Source organism: Suillus subalutaceus (genome assembly GCF_016647625.1).
Source record: "Suillus subalutaceus strain FC151 chromosome Unknown DFJ58scaffold_18, whole genome shotgun sequence".
NCBI lineage: Eukaryota > Fungi > Basidiomycota > Agaricomycetes > Boletales > Suillaceae > Suillus > Suillus subalutaceus.
The window spans coordinates 468,528-487,942 of record NW_024540267.1 but is presented as its reverse complement, the minus strand read 5'-3'; the positions used below and the strand labels follow the sequence as shown (position 1 = coordinate 487,942).

At 47.6% G+C, this 19,415-nt stretch overlaps 6 protein-coding genes across 6 annotated transcripts; 2 read left to right on the top strand and 4 right to left on the bottom strand.

The window, feature by feature from the left end:
- Positions 1-290: 290 nt before the first annotated feature.
- On the top strand, positions 291-1,115 carry DFJ58DRAFT_724324 (uncharacterized protein; the record flags this gene model as incomplete). The annotated part of the gene is made up of 3 exons (XM_041385099.1): positions 291-296; positions 349-417; positions 504-1,115. 3 exons carry the CDS (start codon positions 291-293, stop codon positions 1,113-1,115), a joined length of 687 nt encoding a protein of 228 aa, XP_041247679.1.
- A 2,286-nt stretch (positions 1,116-3,401) lies between these two features.
- Positions 3,402-6,580, bottom strand: DFJ58DRAFT_863766 (uncharacterized protein). Its single transcript, XM_041394112.1, has 13 exons — positions 6,488-6,580; positions 6,364-6,436; positions 6,253-6,308; positions 6,137-6,161; positions 6,018-6,082; positions 5,584-5,897; positions 5,454-5,526; positions 5,187-5,416; positions 4,981-5,126; positions 4,883-4,923; positions 4,495-4,548; positions 3,694-4,442; positions 3,402-3,607 (listed from the first exon to the last, which is right to left on the bottom strand). The coding sequence occupies exons 1-13, from the start codon at positions 6,542-6,544 to the stop codon at positions 3,442-3,444; spliced, it is 2,049 nt and encodes a 682-aa protein (XP_041247678.1). The 5' UTR covers positions 6,545-6,580; the 3' UTR covers positions 3,402-3,441.
- Positions 6,581-8,296: 1,716 nt separating this feature from the next.
- Positions 8,297-9,640, bottom strand: DFJ58DRAFT_863763 (uncharacterized protein; the record flags this gene model as incomplete). Its single annotated transcript, XM_041394111.1, has 4 exons — positions 8,297-8,579; positions 8,633-8,738; positions 9,166-9,179; positions 9,585-9,640. 4 exons carry the CDS (start codon positions 9,638-9,640, stop codon positions 8,297-8,299), a joined length of 459 nt encoding a protein of 152 aa, XP_041247677.1.
- Positions 9,641-12,318: 2,678 nt separating this feature from the next.
- Positions 12,319-12,504, top strand: DFJ58DRAFT_639209 (uncharacterized protein; the record flags this gene model as incomplete). Its single annotated transcript, XM_041381323.1, has 1 exon — positions 12,319-12,504. A coding segment is annotated over one exon (186 nt), but the record flags the coding sequence as incomplete, so codon positions are not given.
- Positions 12,505-12,788: 284 nt separating this feature from the next.
- Positions 12,789-15,270, bottom strand: DFJ58DRAFT_679849 (cytochrome P450). The gene is made up of 13 exons (XM_041383190.1): positions 15,022-15,270; positions 14,873-14,970; positions 14,679-14,814; positions 14,528-14,625; positions 14,364-14,469; positions 14,241-14,313; positions 13,937-14,166; positions 13,813-13,879; positions 13,550-13,748; positions 13,327-13,493; positions 13,159-13,266; positions 13,059-13,106; positions 12,789-12,998 (listed from the first exon to the last, which is right to left on the bottom strand). Exons 1-13 carry the CDS (start codon positions 15,173-15,175, stop codon positions 12,809-12,811), a joined length of 1,674 nt encoding a protein of 557 aa, XP_041247675.1. The 5' UTR covers positions 15,176-15,270; the 3' UTR covers positions 12,789-12,808.
- A 1,464-nt stretch (positions 15,271-16,734) lies between these two features.
- DFJ58DRAFT_155248 (uncharacterized protein) lies at positions 16,735-17,783 on the bottom strand. The gene is made up of 4 exons (XM_041378922.1): positions 17,662-17,783; positions 17,242-17,610; positions 17,082-17,181; positions 16,735-17,028 (listed from the first exon to the last, which is right to left on the bottom strand). Exons 1-4 carry the CDS (start codon positions 17,688-17,690, stop codon positions 16,822-16,824), a joined length of 705 nt encoding a protein of 234 aa, XP_041247674.1. The 5' UTR covers positions 17,691-17,783; the 3' UTR covers positions 16,735-16,821.
- Positions 17,784-19,415: the final 1,632 nt, after the last annotated feature.

The window sequence follows — 19,415 nt, the reverse complement described above, 5'->3', positions numbered from 1 at the left end:
TAATTAGGATCCACCCTGTAAGAGGTGTTCTGCCCAGTTTGAATGTCTCACTGCCCTCGGTCGCAAGGGCCAAATCACCAAGTCCTGTGCCAGGTGCTATGAGATGAAGGTGAAGTGTGACCGACCGGTACCTAACAAGCTTCCACAAATGGCCGAGCCAGTGTGGTCATCATGTCCTCGGTCAAAGGCCCCACTCGCCTCCACATCCAGACCGCAGCCCAGGGCAACAAGGGCGGCCTCCTGTGCATGTCTACCACCACCTGTGGTAGAATCTGAGGACACCATGGATGATGAGGGTGAGTCACCTGTTTTTTTTGTTAAGGTAAACAATATTGACCTCGATTTTAGATGTCGCTGTTTGAGGCTGATGAAGACGTCGCCATGTCTCATGCGGCCGATACCAAGCAGAAGACTGATGTCTGCTGCGGTGACGCCAAGTGAGACCAGTCAATCGGCCGGCAGCCATGGCGTCGGCAAAAGACTTTCCTGCTGACCATTGGCAGGAGGTCACTGACGACACTCCCATCCTACCACCACCACCACCACCACCTGCTCCTGCGGCCAAACCCACCACCTCGTTGGCCGAACCGACTATCCATGATTGTGTGGTCTCTCTGGCAGCTAGAGTTGCTGCCATGGAAATGGCCGACCACAACACCCTCGCTAGGGTGGATGCGATGGAGCACGACTTCGACTCCCGCATCTCCTCTATGCGGGCCGAGTTTTCCGATGTCCAACTGAGCTTCAATGCCACGGTGGATGTGGTAAATGGTCTTGCCAACATGGTGGAGAAAATGAGGCAGGAACGCTCGGTCCTGAACACATCCTTCCCACCACCAGTGATTGGCTCGACCGGTGCTTCCACGGCCACAGACATGGGCATCAGATACTTGACTGGTGTGTTCGGCCCTTCGGTTGCTCCCAATGCTGATTCTGTCGCCATTGGTCAACCCTCAGCATCTCACCCATTCGGTCACCCTGATGTGCAAGGCAGGACATTCACCAGTGGGCAACCATCATCTGAGTCGGTGCAGGCCGGTCCTTCATCTGCTCCCCCCATCCAATGTGATTTGAGTGTTTCATGCCCTGCTTCTACTACTTCCTCCCTCCCTTGATGCAAATATACCCTTATGTAGCACACATCAGTTAGTTAGATACTGTTGTCTACATGAATTGAATGAAATTGATTTGGCCTGGATTGAATGTGATTGATTGTGTGATTCCAAGTAGCAATTGCGCTTTGGTAATAGATTGTATTTGACCGACCATATATTTGACCGACCGTGTCTCTTACATTGCATATGACCGAGCTATTGACCGACTATCCTGTCTATCGTCATGTTGTAAGCTAGTACATGATGCATCATATTTGACCCGACATGTTTTGACCGACCAACCAACTGAACGACCAACCCCCTCATCTATCATGAGGCTAGTATATTCTGTAAGCTATTCCATTACCACCGACCATGTCTCTCGTACATCACATATGACCAAGCTATTGACCGAGCTATTGACCGAGCTATTGACGACCGAGCTATTGACCGAGCTATTGACCGATCACCCTGTCTATCTTCACAGAGGTATATGTTGTAAGCTAGTCCATGATACATCATATTTGACCTGACATGTTTTGACCGACCGACCGACTGACCACCTCATCTATCATGGGGCCAGTATATTCTGTAAGCCATTCCATTACCACCGACCACGTCTCTCATACATCACATACATATGACCAAGCTATTGACCGACCACCTCATACTTGACCGACGTAGTCTTGACAAGTATATTTTACACAAGTGACTCAGGGGACAGACCCAATATTCACATATTTGACCGACTGATTGACCGACTTCCCGAGTCTATCATGGGCAAGTATATTTGTAAGACCGATCCATTGACAGAGCAGTGTCCATGACACATCTATATGCTTTGGGTGTCAGCCCATTTGTATATATCGGTACCACTGCCCACTCGGCCGACCTGTTCATATCGGGCACATATTTCATACACTACCTACCACACAATACCTACCAAATGCAATGGGAAAGTGTATACTTATCTACTATACCTGTCATATATGTACCATATTCCCGGGTACAGATCCGATCCAGATCCGATGGACAAATCCGTTGTCCGGTCCACAGATCCGATCTAATCCTTATTTCATGTCCTGTTTATATAACTCTAACTATCGTTCATCTCCTTTCAGCATTCCTGTACACCGGTATACCGGTTATCCTTTACTTCCGTTATGCTTACTGATCCGCTTTAGCTTATACTTCATTCCCGGTTATGATTCATTATCCATCCGACTTACCGATATGCTGTACACATACTTTGCTTATACTTCATACATAGCCTCACGTCCTTGCTTATTGATCATTCCGTTAGTTATCCATAGTATATAAACCCTTGTACATGCGCTGTAGTAGATCAGTTCGAATATCATCTTAGATTGCACTCATTCTGTCAGGACTCTAAGTCCCTCCGTTATCTGTCCGGACTCGAAGTACGATACTCTTGTCTACTCCGAGACTTAGGATTGATTCCTATAGTCTATATATCCGTCTCTGTCTTCGGACAGTCTTCACCTGTTAGTTTCTAGTTCGGATCCGATCCGGATTAGCCGTTACTCTATATGTTCGATATCCGGAAGCCTTAACGGATCCGTTACAATACTTATCCGTCTCACTAGACGTGATACTCTAGCACTCTGAAATAAGGGGCAAGACTCGGGAAAGGGGCACAGCGCACGAGCTGAGGCCAAAGCCCTTCGGATCCGATACTACTTGAGTATGGTCTTAACAATACCACACTATGGGCCCACTGTTGGTATCACATACACACTGACATAGGGGTGTTGGCCCATCTGTATATATCAGTACCACTGCCCACTCGGCCGACCTGTTCATATCGGGCATATATTTCATACACTACCTATTACACAAAACCTACCAAATGCAATAGAAAAGTGTACACTTATGTCGAGGATTTTACAGTCACGTGATGCGTCCACGTGACCTTCGGGTTCCGCCGGATTCCCTTTCGCAGAGCTTTCTCGTCGGTGTCTTCGTACGCTGCCATCACTCACTTTTGTCGGTGTGTTTCATTCTGTTCTGCGTCGCTTTGCAATCAAATCGAATTCAAGTCCCAACCCAGCGCGTGAATCTACGAACATCTGCGTCGCTTTGCAATCAAATCGAATTTGAGTCCCACCCAGCGTGTGATCTACGACAGCAAACAAGCAAACAAATCTACGAGGAAGGACAGCAATGGATATGACTTGAAAAAGAGACTAGTGTGTGGAATGTCCGTTGTCCGTGAGTCTTGATGATTGTGCTACAAATGCATGTGCATGTGTGTGGGATGGGGCGATTACTACTAGGAAGACTGAGTTAATGTGGTGCGTTTTGAGGGCATGATGCAGTGTGATTCTCAGCGTGAGGTGGATGCTCTGACTTCTGGCCGGCCATTCTTACTCGCTCGTCCAGTGATTTCCCCGCGTCCCTCATGTTTATGCTGGATTGCGTCGAAAAGTGGCTTGGCACCACGGTTTGCTTCAGGGTACTCCTCCAGAAACACTCTATCATCCCCATGCAGCCTGTTCAAAGGAGCAATGTGATTGGAACCACAACCGGTCAAGCATCACTCTCAGAGCCACAGCAGCAGCATGGGAAGGAGACGCACTGGTAGAACTCTGTGGCGATCACCTTGCAGATGTTCCGCTTCACGCCAGTTATCGTGCACATGGGACCAGTATACCACTCCTCCGGCCAATCCTTGAGGGCCTTACCTCCAATAGAAGCTGCAGGGTCTTCCCACTGCTTCACAGCAGCACGCCATGCCTCTAGCCCACGTGGAAGATCCGGAATTCCAATGCCAGGAATGGGAGCGTTTTTTTTTGTTGCTGTGGTGTGCTGGTGGGTGCTGTGCTGATGTGCCTGGCGTATCTGTATGGCGGCAGATGACAGGGGTGCAGGAGACAGTTGCGAGTTCACGGCCAACACATTGTGTGTTGCCGATGATGTTGTATAACTCCCCGAGAGGGGCTCGTGCGATGCTTCATGAGATGGTGTCTGCTGTAGGGGCTGTGCAGGTGGTGGAGACAGCAATGGAGATGGCAGGGAAGGGATGGGAGTCGAGATCGAGAGCTGAGGAAATTGTGATGGCGGAGGTGATGGCGAGGAGGATGAGGATACCGGTGGGGTAAGGGTCAGTTTGTCCAGGACCTCCTCGACTTTGCCAGACAGCCGGGTCAGCTCGCGATCAAATGACATCTTCAGTTCCCGTGTTTCCGCCGCCGTCACAGGTGCAGTTATGATATGGTTGCCATTGAAAATCTTGTCGCCCTCCCGAGGAATGGGGCACAATGCATCCCTGTGGTTCTTTTCGTACCGAGTGAGCTCATCCAGAAGGTACCGTATTAGTGTATCGACCTGCCGAAGATGTTGGTCAAACCAACTTTGCGCTGCACAATGAGCCACTCACGCTTTCACCTTCAGGCCCATGCACCCCACCACCAAATGGTAGCGAGAGCCGACGCTGATGCAGTAGTCGACTTCCCTTTCTTTACTGCTGCGGCAGATATTTTCTTCGTAGCTCCCCGACCCATAATAAAAATACAATTAGTGAAGTGCGATGAATAATGAAATGTCACAAATGAGAGTGCAATACAACAGACGTGCAGATGCTGTGTCATGTACCTCATGTGAATTATAGGAGTCCGAACATATAGTAAGGGGCCTACCATCATCCTGCACCTTTCAAAGCATCAAAAACAGTACTGGTTCGTACTCATCATTGATTGCATGGCCAGCATCGAGGAATATTAACCATTGCCAAAGCACAGCACTACAGCCACAATGCTCCAGCTGACATTCTTCAAAGACAGTACTAGAGAACAGCCTAGCAGCCGTTCTACAACGATATCACAGTTCATGTCAGTATTCAGGAACATGAAGGTCATTGTACTACCTTCTAAGGCACCATCAGTCTCGCCTTTTCGCTGCCAGCCTTTGCGATTGAGCAGGCTCACTAAGTCGTAAGGGATGTTGTATGGTGGGAGTCCCTGGCAGTTCCAAACCACGTCTTTACATCTGATTTTTGTAAGCTCAAAATTCCTGTGAGGGATTGGGTGGCCAATATAATCAGTCTTTGCACTTTTGTACTGACAGACGCACTGTGTCCAAATCATAAAGCCTGTGGTTGTGAACGCACGGATCACAAGGTGCTTCTGGGCTGAAATCACCTCATCCATATCAAGGGGCAACCCACTTTGAACTTGGGAGTAGATGAGACTGATCAGCTCATCCGGGCACTGCTTGTAGGACCATGCCATAATCTTCCGCATATCCTCGATCGTCATGGCAGATGCATGGTTCCTACAGCCACCTTCTGCTCCCTCGTTATTCTTCAGAACTTCCATCATGTCTTGCACCGCTGCGGACTGTGCCGGGTTTCCAGGAAACTATGCCAGTTGCTGGGTTGAAGTGGTAGGGCTCTCGGTAGGTCTCCCCTTGGCTGTATGGTTGTCGGATTGTGTCACCATGTTGAACACTGAAGCGTGAAACCACTCACGCATTCTTCCACAGATCATTGAAAGCCGAGAACATGCCCCATGTTGTGCTGAGACTACGCCCCTCCGTCAATCCCTTCTGGACCAGGAAGAGCTCGAGTGCAGGTGCAGAGTATTGGTTGGGGATGTCGTCGAATGCATGGCTATAGGCATCAATATCAACGAGTTCGCCATCAGCCTGTGTGTGAGTGCCATCCACTGTCTGAGAAGTCTTCTTCTGCTCGAACACGTCTGCAAGGAACCGGCGTCCCCGCACCAGATGACCATCATACTGTGAGCGGGTACCTTTTGCCTTTAGCCGAGGAGCATGCTGTTGCTGAGATCTTAAGCAGGACAGAGGAGGACGATGTCGAGGATGACAGTGTCAAAGAAGACAGTGTCAAAGAAGATAGCGTCAAAGAGGAGGAGGAATAGTTATATTGCCAAGGAACTAAACTAAAGACTCATCCCTTTTGTTTAACGCTGAGTGTCCATAGCCCAGCTTCCGTATTCGCATGCATCCTGTGTTATTGATCATTGTCGAAACTGATAAGCATGAACTCTGTAATCACGAACCTTGCATCAGGCGGTCTTTCGTGACCTTCGGACCAAGCGTAACAGCAGCTCAGAAGCCAGAAGGAAGTTTGACATCTGTTCCTCTGGTATGCGTGTCGTCCAGATATATCACACACTGGCCAAGCTGCTGGGTTGATGCATTCGAGGGAGTAGTGACATTTACTTGAGTCAGCTGCGACAAATTTACTCGTGAGTACAGTGTAATTGAAGACATAAAGAGCACACACGATCTGAACCAGAGCCAACTGTCTTAGTAGCCCTGCTTGTTTGAACGATATTGTCTATTGTGTAGAGGTACCACTAGGGACGGATGTGAATACAATGACACTCGGGCGCGAACAAACTCCTTACCTTGTCGATCTTGGTCAAGTCATGCAGCTGGTCAACACTGTAATTCTTGTTGTACATCGCATAAGCGATGGCAAAGAGTCACATATCCATGGGTTTTGCGTTGGAGAAAGATGAGATGATATGAGTCAGGTCGCTTGCGGGGTGCACCTTCGTGTCGGTCAATTGCGGGATCCTCCATATAGTTCAAGAAAGCCGTGCGTCGCTTGACGTATAATGTTTGGTGTTTTAACAGGCTTCTCCTATGCTGTGCTATGTGTTCAAGGTCCACAAAGAAAGGCCAATAGCGGGGTGTATCGATTCTAATGGACAAAAGTTTGTTGAAATCCGGTATCAGCGTAGGCGATATCAGCTGCGTTGCACCCTTTTCAGCACCTTCTTTCGTGGTGATTTTGACTGGGAGATAGACTGCTTCTCTGGTATTAACATCCCGTTGAAGGATCTTCAACTCAGCTGAGGGTGCAGCTGATATAATTGTTGAAGGGAGGAAAATATGAGTGCGATATGTTCGTCCCTTAGGGGAAGCGGAGAAAGCAAATATCCACTGGTCAACTCTAGGGGGAATGCGCAAAGCGCGTGATAAGGCGAAAGCGCGGGAACAAAGGTGCTATAGGCGCGCGAAGCGCGGGATAGTCGCACGTCCAAAAGCGGAACTGGGTGAAAGCGGTATGCGAGCGATAGTGAGATGTTAAGACGTGTACTGAGACGCTGATAAGACAACTGATGCGGATATGGCCACTAGAGCTAACTGCTACTAGGGCTTGCGATGATTTATTCAAAACATAATAAAAACTCGGAGATGGTGACTGTCTATGATGATGGTGGTCCGTGGTAATGTGTGTTGTGTAAAGTAAAAAATGTGTAATGAAAAATGTGTACCAAGTGAAAATAAACATGGTACGATGTTGAAATAAATGATAAATGGAGAAATGCATACCTGGGAACTTGGTTGGACATGGGAAAACACAGTGGGAAGTCAGGCGCCCTATAGCGCTTAGGCGCGGGAAAATTCGCCTAAAGCGCGTGCAAGTCGCGCAAGTGTCGCCTATGTCGCGGAAGTGTCGCCTATGTCGCGTGCTATCGCGCGAACGTCGCGTTTATCGCGCAAGTGTCGCGTTGCATGCATATTACTGTAGACTCGACCTATGTTGCAATATATGCCATTGTGAGGCTACTCAGGATCGAGTCTCTACACCGTGCCATAAGGCATCTAGGTTCAACTGCAAGAACCCAGAGGTGGCGAAGAGCCTGAAGATAGCTCTTGTTATCTGGTGATACATGGTGGAAACGAGGGAAAAAGGCGACAATCATGCAAGCAATTGTGGCATTCGAAGTTCTGAGGGTATACCAACCAGCCCCGACGAATAACAAGCCAAGCGACAGGTGAGTTGCGACATGGACACCATATCAAAATGCTTGGTGATACATGCCATATGCATATCTCAGGCATCGTAAGTAGGTGATTTCCCCTGTACCAGCCATGACCATACAAAGCACAATGGAAATGAGGTTCAAGCCTTCACGAACAGCAGAGCGCTTGATCTTGTGATCAAAGGCAGGGCCTGGAAAACATCAGATATTCAGTATGGCGTCTTATGAGTTCCGTGAGGAAAAATTACCACTAGCTGCCACAAATCTACTGAACATATTGAAATAATTCGAGAGCATAATATATGTCATCACGCCGTGGCAGATCAAATGGGAGACCAGAGTAGGGGGACAAAGAACTGCAGCGTGATGCAGAGCAGTCAAGCTGGCTGATGGCGAAAATGTCAACAACTGGGTGAGGTGGAACCGATGTACTCGCCTTTATCAGCACAGGTAGCCTTCAAATGTGCAACCAATAGCCATGACCTCCCCAACACTCTTCATTGAGGACCCAACTTTGCGGTTGACCTGCAATGAAAACTTTGCGAGATCCCACTTAGGTATCTTAGTGACAATGTAATCGAGAGAAGGCTCGAAGTAAGCTGTAGTCGTCTTAGTCACCGCGTTGGGCAGTTCTGGAAGGGTATGCCCAAGGGCAATTTTAGCAGCAGTGTAGGCAAGTGGATAACCAGTAGCTTTAGACGTCAGGGCACTTGAGCGACTTGAACTGAAAGAAGTCATGTTAGGTATAGAAAAATATGAAAAGAACAATAAACGTACCGAGCATTAACCTCAATGACACAGTATTCCTTGGAATTGGGGTTAAGTGCATACTGAATGTTACACTCGCCAACAACACCGATGTAGAGACTCCATTGCGAGTAGCCTCACAAAGGCCGTATTTCCACTTCGTCCCCACTAACGCGCGCTATATACGACAAGGCAACTTAAACACGCTAAACGCTTCCGCCTAATCCGCGCATCCGCGCATCTGGCGCCTATAGCGCGCCTCTATAGCGCCTTTCGCATTACTACGGCGCCTTTGCACGCGCTTTCGCGCTTTACCTTCGCGTTCGCTTTTCCAAGTTGCCTGTCCTCCGCACGTCCTGTACTGTCCCTCTATGATCCGCTGGTGCGTCTCCCTTTATCTTTTCAACTGACTTTAGCTATATACCTCGTCTGTTTACACATATTTCCTTATTCTACAACACAACAACTCTTTTTCGCTTCGCTTCCGCTTCGGCTCAGCGCCTGGGAACATTTACCTTAGACATGGGGACTCTGATAGATTTTTCACTTACTTAGTTACTCACTACATCCCATCATCCTGCATCAGTGTATACTGTGAATCAATTTCTATTCATTTGCAACACAACCACTGCGCGACTCTCTATTCCTTTGCAACAAGCTCTCTTGAGAAAATCTTGAGAGACCTTCGCGCTACTTCCGCCTCTTCACTGCCCCCTATAGCGCGCCTATAGCGCGCTTGTTCCACCTCGCGGTTCCGCCTACGTCGCGCTTTCGCCTTTCATCGCGTTAACACGCGTTTCGCGTTTACAAGGCGTCTCGCACCCGCGCTTTGCGCAGATTCCCTTGCTGACTCGTTCAGCGCATCCCCTCGCATTTACTCAAGGAAAAGACTCAGTAAAGATCCTCTTGGGCCGACTTCTACTCGCGTTCGAGGACTACTGCAGGTGACTTATCTTATATTTTTCAGTATAGACCCACTCACGATTCCTCATCTTCACCGAGATGCCTGATGACATTGATAGCAGTGCTGCGAAGCATGTGGTATTCGTCGTCCGGAAGAGTTTGAGATGGTGCAACACCAATCGAATTGCCAGTGTGTACTGAGAGGATTGAAATTCTCCATATTGCAGCAAATGATCATGTTCTAAGAGCATACGCACTCAACTTCAGAATGCACAACAAAGCAGAAATGAACCTACATCAGGGCGGCATTGACATTATATGCAGCTATGGACTGTGCGCTGCAGCGCAGCCGACAATGTTTCAAGGTGCGAAGCGACCAAGGCAAGGAGACCCTGTAAGGACGTATCGGGGGACATGTATAATTGACGAAAGAGATCATGTACTTAGCCATGTTGCTGAAGTAGTAGCGAGCGTCGGAATCCTTCCTGAATCATGTAAAACTGAACTTGGCGCTAGGCCTGAGGTCTGGCTTGGTGAGGGTGGAGCCTTTGCCAGAGAAGGCACACAAGACCGCGATAGAACTGAGTTGTATGGGGTGGTGTCGAGGGCCGTTGGCGTTGAACAAACCGTCCGGCTAGATCTAGTGCTAGTGCGGGACAAAGAGCAATGTGATTGTGACAAACGGTCACACTGCCTCGTTAGGGCAGCCCCTGGTCTGAGTGTGAGGTGCGTTGCAACATTTAACGAAAGGATAAGAACTACACACCTCTAGGAACATTAAGAGTAGCAGAAACAGTAGTGAGAATGTAAGGCTACAGTTAAAGCAAAATTTTGAGGGAAGGGAACCAGAAATGCAATTTTTTGCCGCACTGCGCGCCGCATTTTACAAGAAAAGAACGGAAAAGTCGGGGTAAAGTGCCCGCTGTGGGTATCACAACCTGGCAGGCACATATAAGAAAAGTGCTCAGCCAGTATAAGTGAGTCTCAGCTCTGCCTAGCTGCTATACTCGCAGAATGCAAGAACGTTCAACCCTAAAGGGGAAGCAAGGAAAGCAAGGATCCACGGAATGATGCTAAACAACCCTGGTGAATGGCGGTGAAAGCGCGAGAAAGCGCGCGCGGGAAAGCGAAGTGCGAAAATGCGCGAAGCGCGGGAAGGTAGTGCAAGTGGTGCACAAGTGTAGAAGACGGATACTGATGGTGCCACTAGCTATAGACTGATGCTAGGGCCTCAAAACAATGATGGACACATGCATTGCATGGAACTAACTGGTGATAGATACTGAGTGGTAGGAAGCTGGTGGTAAAGTTCGGTGTAAAACGAACATGAGAGTATGTAAGTTCTACCTAAGCGCTCTCCCAGGGCTCGGAGCTGAATAGGGAGTGCTCTAAGTATGTAAGTGAGGTAAAGTGATGTAAAGTAAGGGTCCATAACGAAATAGGAAGTGTAATATGCTAAATATGGTCAGATAACGAAAAGGGACATACTGAGGGACTGGTTGGACGATGGATGGATACTCCTGGATGATGCGCGACGCAGTGCGCTTAAGTGCGAGAAAGCGCGCAAGGCGCGCATGCAGGAATACTGCGTGTTGTGCAGGAAAGTGTCGCGCCTATGGCGCGTTTCGCGGGAAAGCTGCATAGTGATATGCAGAGTCAACTGAAGACTTGGTGGAAGTCATATGGATGATGGTGCGAGTTGTGCCATGAAGGCCAGTTGTTAGAATTCGTAAAATGAGCCCATATGAGCCCACAGAAATGTGAGTCTCTACACCTGTACTATACTCAATGTTGCCTGCACTGCCCCGCAGGACTACAAACTTTACATTCAACACATGTCATGCACACACTTTACATTGGACACATCTCTGCTCCTGCTTGCACGTACTACAATGCACGCACATTACAATCTTGGCGCATTTCGTGTATCAGCTTGCATTCAACATATTTCATATACGAGCTTTTACATTCAACACATGTCGTGCACATTCTTTACATTTGAGAGATTTCTGCTACTGCTTGCACGCATGCTACAATATTCTGCATCGACTCACAAGACTTGTAACAACTGTACAATCTTCACGCATTTCGTGTACCAGCTTTACATTTGTCACATTTCATGTACGAGCTTTACATTTAACACAATTCATGTACGAACTTTACATTTCACAAATCTCTGTTAGTACTTGCATACGTGATACAAGCCCTTGCATACCTTCTACAATTCTGTCGGGGTTTGTAAGCCATACAAGGCGGTAACCGGCCTTACACGCCAGTGACACTTTTGTTGATGGTCTCCTCTTAACGTTCATGTTCTGTTTTTTCACGGCTCTTTGCTCAGTAGTGACTATGGGGACCTCTGCTTCATTTCACGGCGTTGTTGGACCACAAACTTCGACGACACCATTGACGTCCTCTTCCCAGCAATTTTCGAAGACACTGAAAGCTGTCCTGATCGCGCATTCCTTTCCCCTCTCAACGTCTATGTTGATGGATTTTCAGTGACAAAATTCTAGACAACTTGCCAGGCGAATTTTGTAAGTATCGCAAGTGATATCAATCACACATTTCACTGACGAAGCCATGTAGGATCTTATTTTAGTTCAGACAGCCTGAAAGAAGCTGAGTAGACTTGATTGAACGTACTAGAATACGCACTCAACTATCTTGCAATGTTAACCCATCCTGGAGTATGTAACCTCTCGGTAGAAATTGGTCATAAACGCGCGTGTGCACGTTGTCGTGCTGCATCGTCGCTTCCTCAACCAATCTCTAACTTCTCAATACATTTGAAAGCCACTGCATCCCCCGCATTCCACACAAACCGTTCGCCATGGACAGTGAACCAAAGACAGTTTCCTCTGCGACCTGCATATGCAGCTACATTAAATGGATGTCAAGGTTTGACGCTAACGCAAACCGTGCTCGACCTCTGGACCGATCCCTTCGCTCATGGTCGATTGTGCACGGTGTTGTCGAACGTGAGAACGCGAAGAGACACTGGCACTATCTATTTGCAGAGACGACGCTGATATAGTATTTCCTGAGTTGCTACTGTAAACACAATATCATATTGTCGTAGAGCCGACTGAAGGGGAGTCCTTGTGTCTGATAACTTCGATCAACGGAGTCCCGCACACTCGCAACTTGAGGAGCCAAGAGGAATCAGGTAAAGCCCAACTTGGGCAATGACGCATGGCTTTAATCTTCGAATATTCTGTGACCGTTGGGCACCGAGATAGTTACTAGTCCAACACCCGTTGTGCTCACTGCCTTCGGCACAGGAAGCAAAAGGAGCGACGCTTAATATCCCTTACCAGTGCGTGGTGCCAGTGAAACCCTCAACGGCAGTTGAACACCATTCTCAACTTCACCTTCTACTGTTGGAACCATCAACAAGCAAGCTTCCCGCCGAATAAGTTCGGTTTTATCGGTTGGAGCGAACTCAAAATTTCCAACTATCTCCGTAAGAAAGGCTTGAATTTCGATCACCCTGAGTGAACATTCATATTAGATTCACTCCACCGTTGCCACACAAGCCGTTGACACTCACGCGAAGCGCCATCCGATACACGACCTCACTCCTCCGAGGAATGTCATTCTAGAAAAAAATTGGGCTTCATACGTGTTGTAAGATAGAGACAAAAGCTTACAGATTGGAGTACACTCCTATTGACGTCACCTTCTTCTCTTTGGCTGTGCCATTAAGCCATCTATCCGGATTGAACACGTGCGCGTCCTCGCCCCAGAGCTCCTTGTTTCTAACCGATACGAGCGCACCGTCAGAAGAAAGTATGTTGGCGTTATGTGAATCCTCATACCGATTGTACGCTGCAATTGATGCAACAATTCGGGTACCCTTCGGAACTGGTAGCTCACGGATGACGTGCCCAGATCGTGTGGTGATTGGCTGTGACAACGGAAGGACGTCATCTTGGCTGGCGCATCGGTTTGCATGATATGAGACAGGACAAAATCTCAAAACTTCCTACAATAACAAGCGCAATATTACCACAGCCCAAATATTGTTAGCACGTTACGCACTTTCATCACAGCAGTAGTATATGGCATAGCGTCAAAATCAGCGATTGTGAAGTTGACATCCCCGCGTGCGTGCACAGCCGCTTCCGTTTCCCATATCTCTTCCCGGAGACGGGATTGGATCTTAGGGTGCCTGGCTAGCTCGAGAAGCGCCCAACTGATAGTGTTCGAGGTCGTCTCATGACCTGCGTGGAGGATAGTACTGTGTAATTGTAACAATCTGTGATCGGAAAGTTGTGCAATCACAACAAACGGAACGGACCCACCGCATCTGAGCAAACAACTCTTCCTCCGTTAACTTCGCCTTTGCATCTGTATCCATATTGGCTTTGACTGTGCTATAATTAGATGGCCTAGATCTGAATGAGGCTGTTGAGAACGACGACCCACCAAGTAAGCTAAAGACATCTCGACTGCCTTTGCCCCCCAATATCATCTCTGCCTTGTCTTTCACCAACTGCTTTGCAACAGATGTCGCCAAGTAACCTGTCTCACGCATGCGCACGATACGTGGGTTTTGGCCCTTCTCTACGAAGTATTCGAGAATTCGACGTGGGATATACTTTGAAATCCCCTGAAAGAGTACCTGCCCATCCGACGGGGATCCAAATGTGTCAAACCTATTGCAACGAAGTCACATTCAACTCAGATCGGTTAAGGGAAAGCCACATGCTTGGCAAAAATCAAGACTGACATTCCATTCCTGTATGAGCGCGCAAGGGCGCTTTCATTATTGTCAATGGAGCTGAAGCGGACATCAAAAGCAGCTGAAAAGGAGATGAGAAAAAGGTGCTTGTGTAACCTAGATAGCATATACCTTCGCCGATAGCATCCAAGGTTGCGCGGGACAGCCAGGCAGGAATATTTAACACCACTGACCCCTCCTCAGAGTTATTGATGATTTCCGTCCATTTGTTGCTCATCTGTGAGAATTTACGTTATTGACGGGAGTTGAGAGTATTCAGTGACTTCGATGCCCACAGACTCGGCGCAGTTCTTGAATAATAATAAGAAGGCTTTGGACTCCGGTCCACCGAATCCAGGGAGCATTATTCTCCTGTGTCGTTTGTGATCGTCACCTTCGAAAGTTAACTACAGATTCCACGTTTTGATTTGGTGGCTAAAGACCTACCCTCCGCCCAGATAATCCCCTTTCCGTTGATCAGCTGGGAGAGGACTCGGCGATCAGGCGGTTTGGGAAACTGATAGCCTGACTTTGCAAATATGTATTGCAGGGCGGCCGGGTCCGAAATCATCAATTGGTCTTCCTATGAGTCGGCGGAGGATCAGAAAATGTATACCGCAAGCGTGGATTTCATTGCATACGCCAAAAGAGGCCTTGAACCGAACGATATTCCCATACTGAGCTTGCCACTTGAAGTCAGCATCCGCTGCCTGACCTTGGTAGAGTTCTTTCAGATTCCCTGGTGGTCATATCAGCAGCGGAGGGATCCGGCAATAGATCATAGACATACCCATGATAAACGATGCAGACTCTGGGCCAGGAACGTCTGCCAAAGAGATATGAGAGTATCGACGGTACACCCCATAGACGATCGCTAGAGCTGCAAAACCAGCAGTGATAAAGACAGAATCCATGATTACAAGAGATACGGTTTCAAAAAGCATGTGAAGGCAGCTTTATCAATGTCTCGTATGGATCAGATGACACTTAAAGCATGATGCACATCTCTCAACAGCCGCGCATGCATCGGAGGGAACAGGCGAAGAAATTGCCTATTCCTGATGTCTTTACAAGTTGATGATTGCGTGAACTGGGCGCCGATGATAAGACTTGGGCTGCAAGGAGAAATTTTGGTTCTATATGAAATGTTGGGTATGTCATAGGGCTTTACACCAAAGGTTCATCATTCTGTAGGCGGCAGGTCAGCTCCAGCTCTTGGGAACTGCTTACACAGTGGGCTAAGACATCCGAATCCCCTGCCTGTCGGCGTAGTTTTGATGATTCCCGCGTTCTGATTGCAGCTACAATGATTCGACAACCATCTTCTCATCATGATAGAACGGCACAAAGATGACATAGTACTCACTCGTGTCTCTGCGAAACTAGGTCACGAGCGGTCCTCCGGGAACGCTTCGCCGAGATTAGATGATGGCTGACGGTCGTCTACTGACACTTCTCGGAGTAGGTTGTCAGGATACATGACGAATCATCAATCATTCGGCCCATCATATGATGGCCTGGTTATCACTGGGGTATGACGGTCGTATTTTTTGGGACTTGATTGTAGCCGGATCCTGTAGTAAGACCATATAGAAGGAATATAGCCGTTCCTTCTGTATATGATGAATTTGAATTGAGTGTGCAGGACGATGGTCTAAATGTGGCCTCCAAGGACTCAGGCTCTTACATGCACGTGGCAATGCGGACCTAAGCCTAAGGCCTAAACGTTGAACATGACCAGTGACACAGCGAGGGTTTCGACATTTTACTACTAGTGAAATCACATTCGAAATGCAATCTAGAGTGTTGCAGGTTAGGTCTAGATCTACTTTTGATTGAAATTTTGCAAGAGGTAAAATGTCCAAACCTCCAATGTGTGACCACACATTACTTGATTCTTTCATTGGCATTTTTCGTCCCTAAGACGACGTTTTAATCAGCCTATTGTACATGCACAACATGCATGATCCGATATCTAAAGCTAGCATTGTATGTCCAGAAGATATATACAGCTACTTTGATATGTTTTATTATTTGTTATCGCCTCAATTTCTGCGGTTGTGATATCTCGCACATGTGTCGCATGACCTTCATGTTTTACTTATGGTCATTCGGTGTGCCAGTTGCACCTTGAGCTTCAGCGCTCCGCTCAAGCTCAAGTTGCAACTGGCATATAATCATTCATGCGTTTATTAGGAATGGCGGGAAGTGCATGGATCAATATCAATTTGAATATGACTCACGTGCGTGCGCTTCTTCAAAACCTTCAAGCTTCAAGCTTCAAGCCCAGTGAAAATCGACAAGTTAGAGGTAGATATGTAACGATAGACATAGAAAAAAAATCAGGACATCAATTCTATCGACCCATTTTGAGGTATATCCCAAAATTGTGACTTTTCGAGACGCAAAAAGATAGAGATCGAGACGAGTTTTTAACATTTAGATAGGATTCTCGATGGCATTAGATCTTTAGATAGACATTTACATGCACATTATCACTCGATTTGGCTTGAAAAACATATCGATATAGAACTAATGCGAACAAATGAGGCTATCTATGGGTATCGCTTGGGTTAGGGTGGTATCGCCATCATTCGGTGTAGTATCGCTGCTTGCTGCGCCTCACCCGCCCACCATCCCGCCATCCACTACTCCTTGTCCGCGCCCGCATCATCGCCAGTAGTACTGACTCCACTGGCAGCTGATTTGAGCTATAGAACAGGGCCATTAGTGTAGTACGATGAAATAGAATATAGTGGGTAGCACTCACCTGAACAGCTGCCTTGCACTTGTATATCTACAATAGTAAACGGTATTAGATAGATATCAATATAACAAAAGAAGACGCACCTCTTTGTCGGCTTTAGATAGCCCATTCCAGTAAGATGCGAAAACGGTCGCTGGTTCCTTTTGATGACCGTTTGATTGCCAGTCGAGAGCACACAGGTTTCTGTTTGATATGGATCACAGAATCAGTTTAGATTGGTCTGGTAATAATAGAATATCTTACCGCGCAGTGATCTTTGGGCTCACCACCCGCATTGGCTTGGTGCTCAGCTGGTGCTTCTTGATGCTATTAGGCTTCGAGTCGCCGACCACGATCGCGGTCTTCATTTGTTCAGTATGAGTCGTCCCAACGAGTTCCACTTTCACAGCTAGTGAAACTGCATCGGTGTTTGATTGGACCTCTGGCACGGAGACTGGTGTGTTCTCGTTGGAGGGCGGTATCATAGCAGAGTGGGATTCAGAAGGCGGAGAACCGATAGAAGTCGGAGGAAGTTGCTGTGGAATAGGTCTGGGCCGAGGTTTGAGAACAAGATTAGAACTAACCGGTTCACGCTGGTGACCATTTGCTTGCCAATCGAGCGCACACAGATTACTACGAAAACAGATCAGAAAATACTAGTACGTGATATCAACTAAGACGTACCAAGGCATTACTTTCGTGCCAATACGCATTGGTTTTACACTTGGCTGATGAGTCTTCTTAGCAGGCGCAGGAACTACAAGCAGCTCTTTCTTGACCGAGAGCGATATACGAAAAATATGGCACTTACCTCATTCTCTTGATCACAAGATTCAATGCAGGGAATCTCAGAACTTATTGAGGCTGCTGAAGGTGAGTCTGGGAGGCTGGAATGAACACTCGTAGTACTGCCAGTTCGCTATTTTTTCAGTGCTGGTATTGGTTGAACTTCGACATCAGGAGATACAGCTCGTTTCAGGGGATTAGAGGGGGAGGTGGCCAATATATCTGGGATCTCGATGGAGGACTCGTGAGTTTCAGGTGTCGTGTCAATGTCATCAGGAGCGCACCAGCAATAAGTCCAGTAGACGGGATTGTCGTGAATGACAATCCACGAAACAAGTCCAGCTCACTACTAGGAGGTGAGCTGCAAAAAGAAAATATCGCCCCACGCCGACAATCTGAATTCTTCGAGCTTAGCTCTGGCTTTGCTTTCGTTGAGCTCGACACCGCCGTTAAGTTAAGTTCTTCCTCCAACCAGGCAAAATAACGGGTTAGGGCAGTCCCATTGTGAATGTAACAGCGCCTGAACTAGGGAGGATGAGTGCCGCACTCGTTCAATCAGGGGAGGTAAGGGATGAGAAGGATGAGAGAGCGAAGGGCTGCTGTAGATTAGTTTGGTGATTCGAAAACGAATAGATTTCGTGTGCGCGATGCTACCGTGACTGGTTAATGAAGCGTGGAAGACGAGATTGGTTTGAGTGAAGTAGAGAGATTAATCAGTGTGATAGAAAGACCAGTGACCAAGGAAACATAAGGGAGAGGCACAAAGAACTAGCAAGGACCGAGTTCCTCTCCTCAAGGACAACACTGGCAGTCACATTAAGCGAAATAACTAGTGCTGCCGTGGTCCGGTTCGGTCAGGTTCACAGAGGGATGAGCGAGAACCAAGAACCGGACCTAGGTCCGGTTCTACCAGACTTGACGAACCCCGAACTGGACCTTTACGAACGGTTCAGAATGGTCAGGTCCGGTTATTTTCACGTTCGAACGTGAACCGAACCCAAAATTTTTTACAGTGAGCAAAAAAAAAACGTAGATATTTTACAGCGCGCAAAAAAACGTAGATAGAACTTGTACTCGTAGCTACACATCCAACACAGCTGCTTCTGCCTCAACCTTTGCGGAAACATGGCCATTCTTGTATGCTGCCTTCAATAGCTGCAGGCGAGCTGAATGTGGATGCTGCGAGTCCATTGCGTCGAACAGTAGAAGTGATCCCTCCGCTCGAAAAAGCCTGTTCGGAGGGGACGGAGCTTCCTTGAATAGGCAAGTAGTCTCGTGCAATGCGTGCTAGAGTAGGATACTGCAATGAGTGAAGCTAAGGAACAATTTAAGTAGCAAATAAACAGGTCATGATGAGATTACTTACTCCCCACCAGGCAACAATGTTGTCAGCTTCCTCTAGCGGCGAAGACAGATACATCATGAGTTCTTGATGAGGATTATGAGCATGTTGGTCTGCGGCTTGACGGGTTTTGATGGCCTCGCGCATCCACGCGTCACCATACCGATTTTCATGCAAGGGTCTTGTTGGCGGAGCGGGTTCTTTGGCAGGTGCCCGAGTTGGCGGTTTATAATACTTGTCAAACTATAAACATAAGTTCAGGAAGGATAATGAGCAGTCAGAACTAATACTACTTACCACAGCCTTGAGG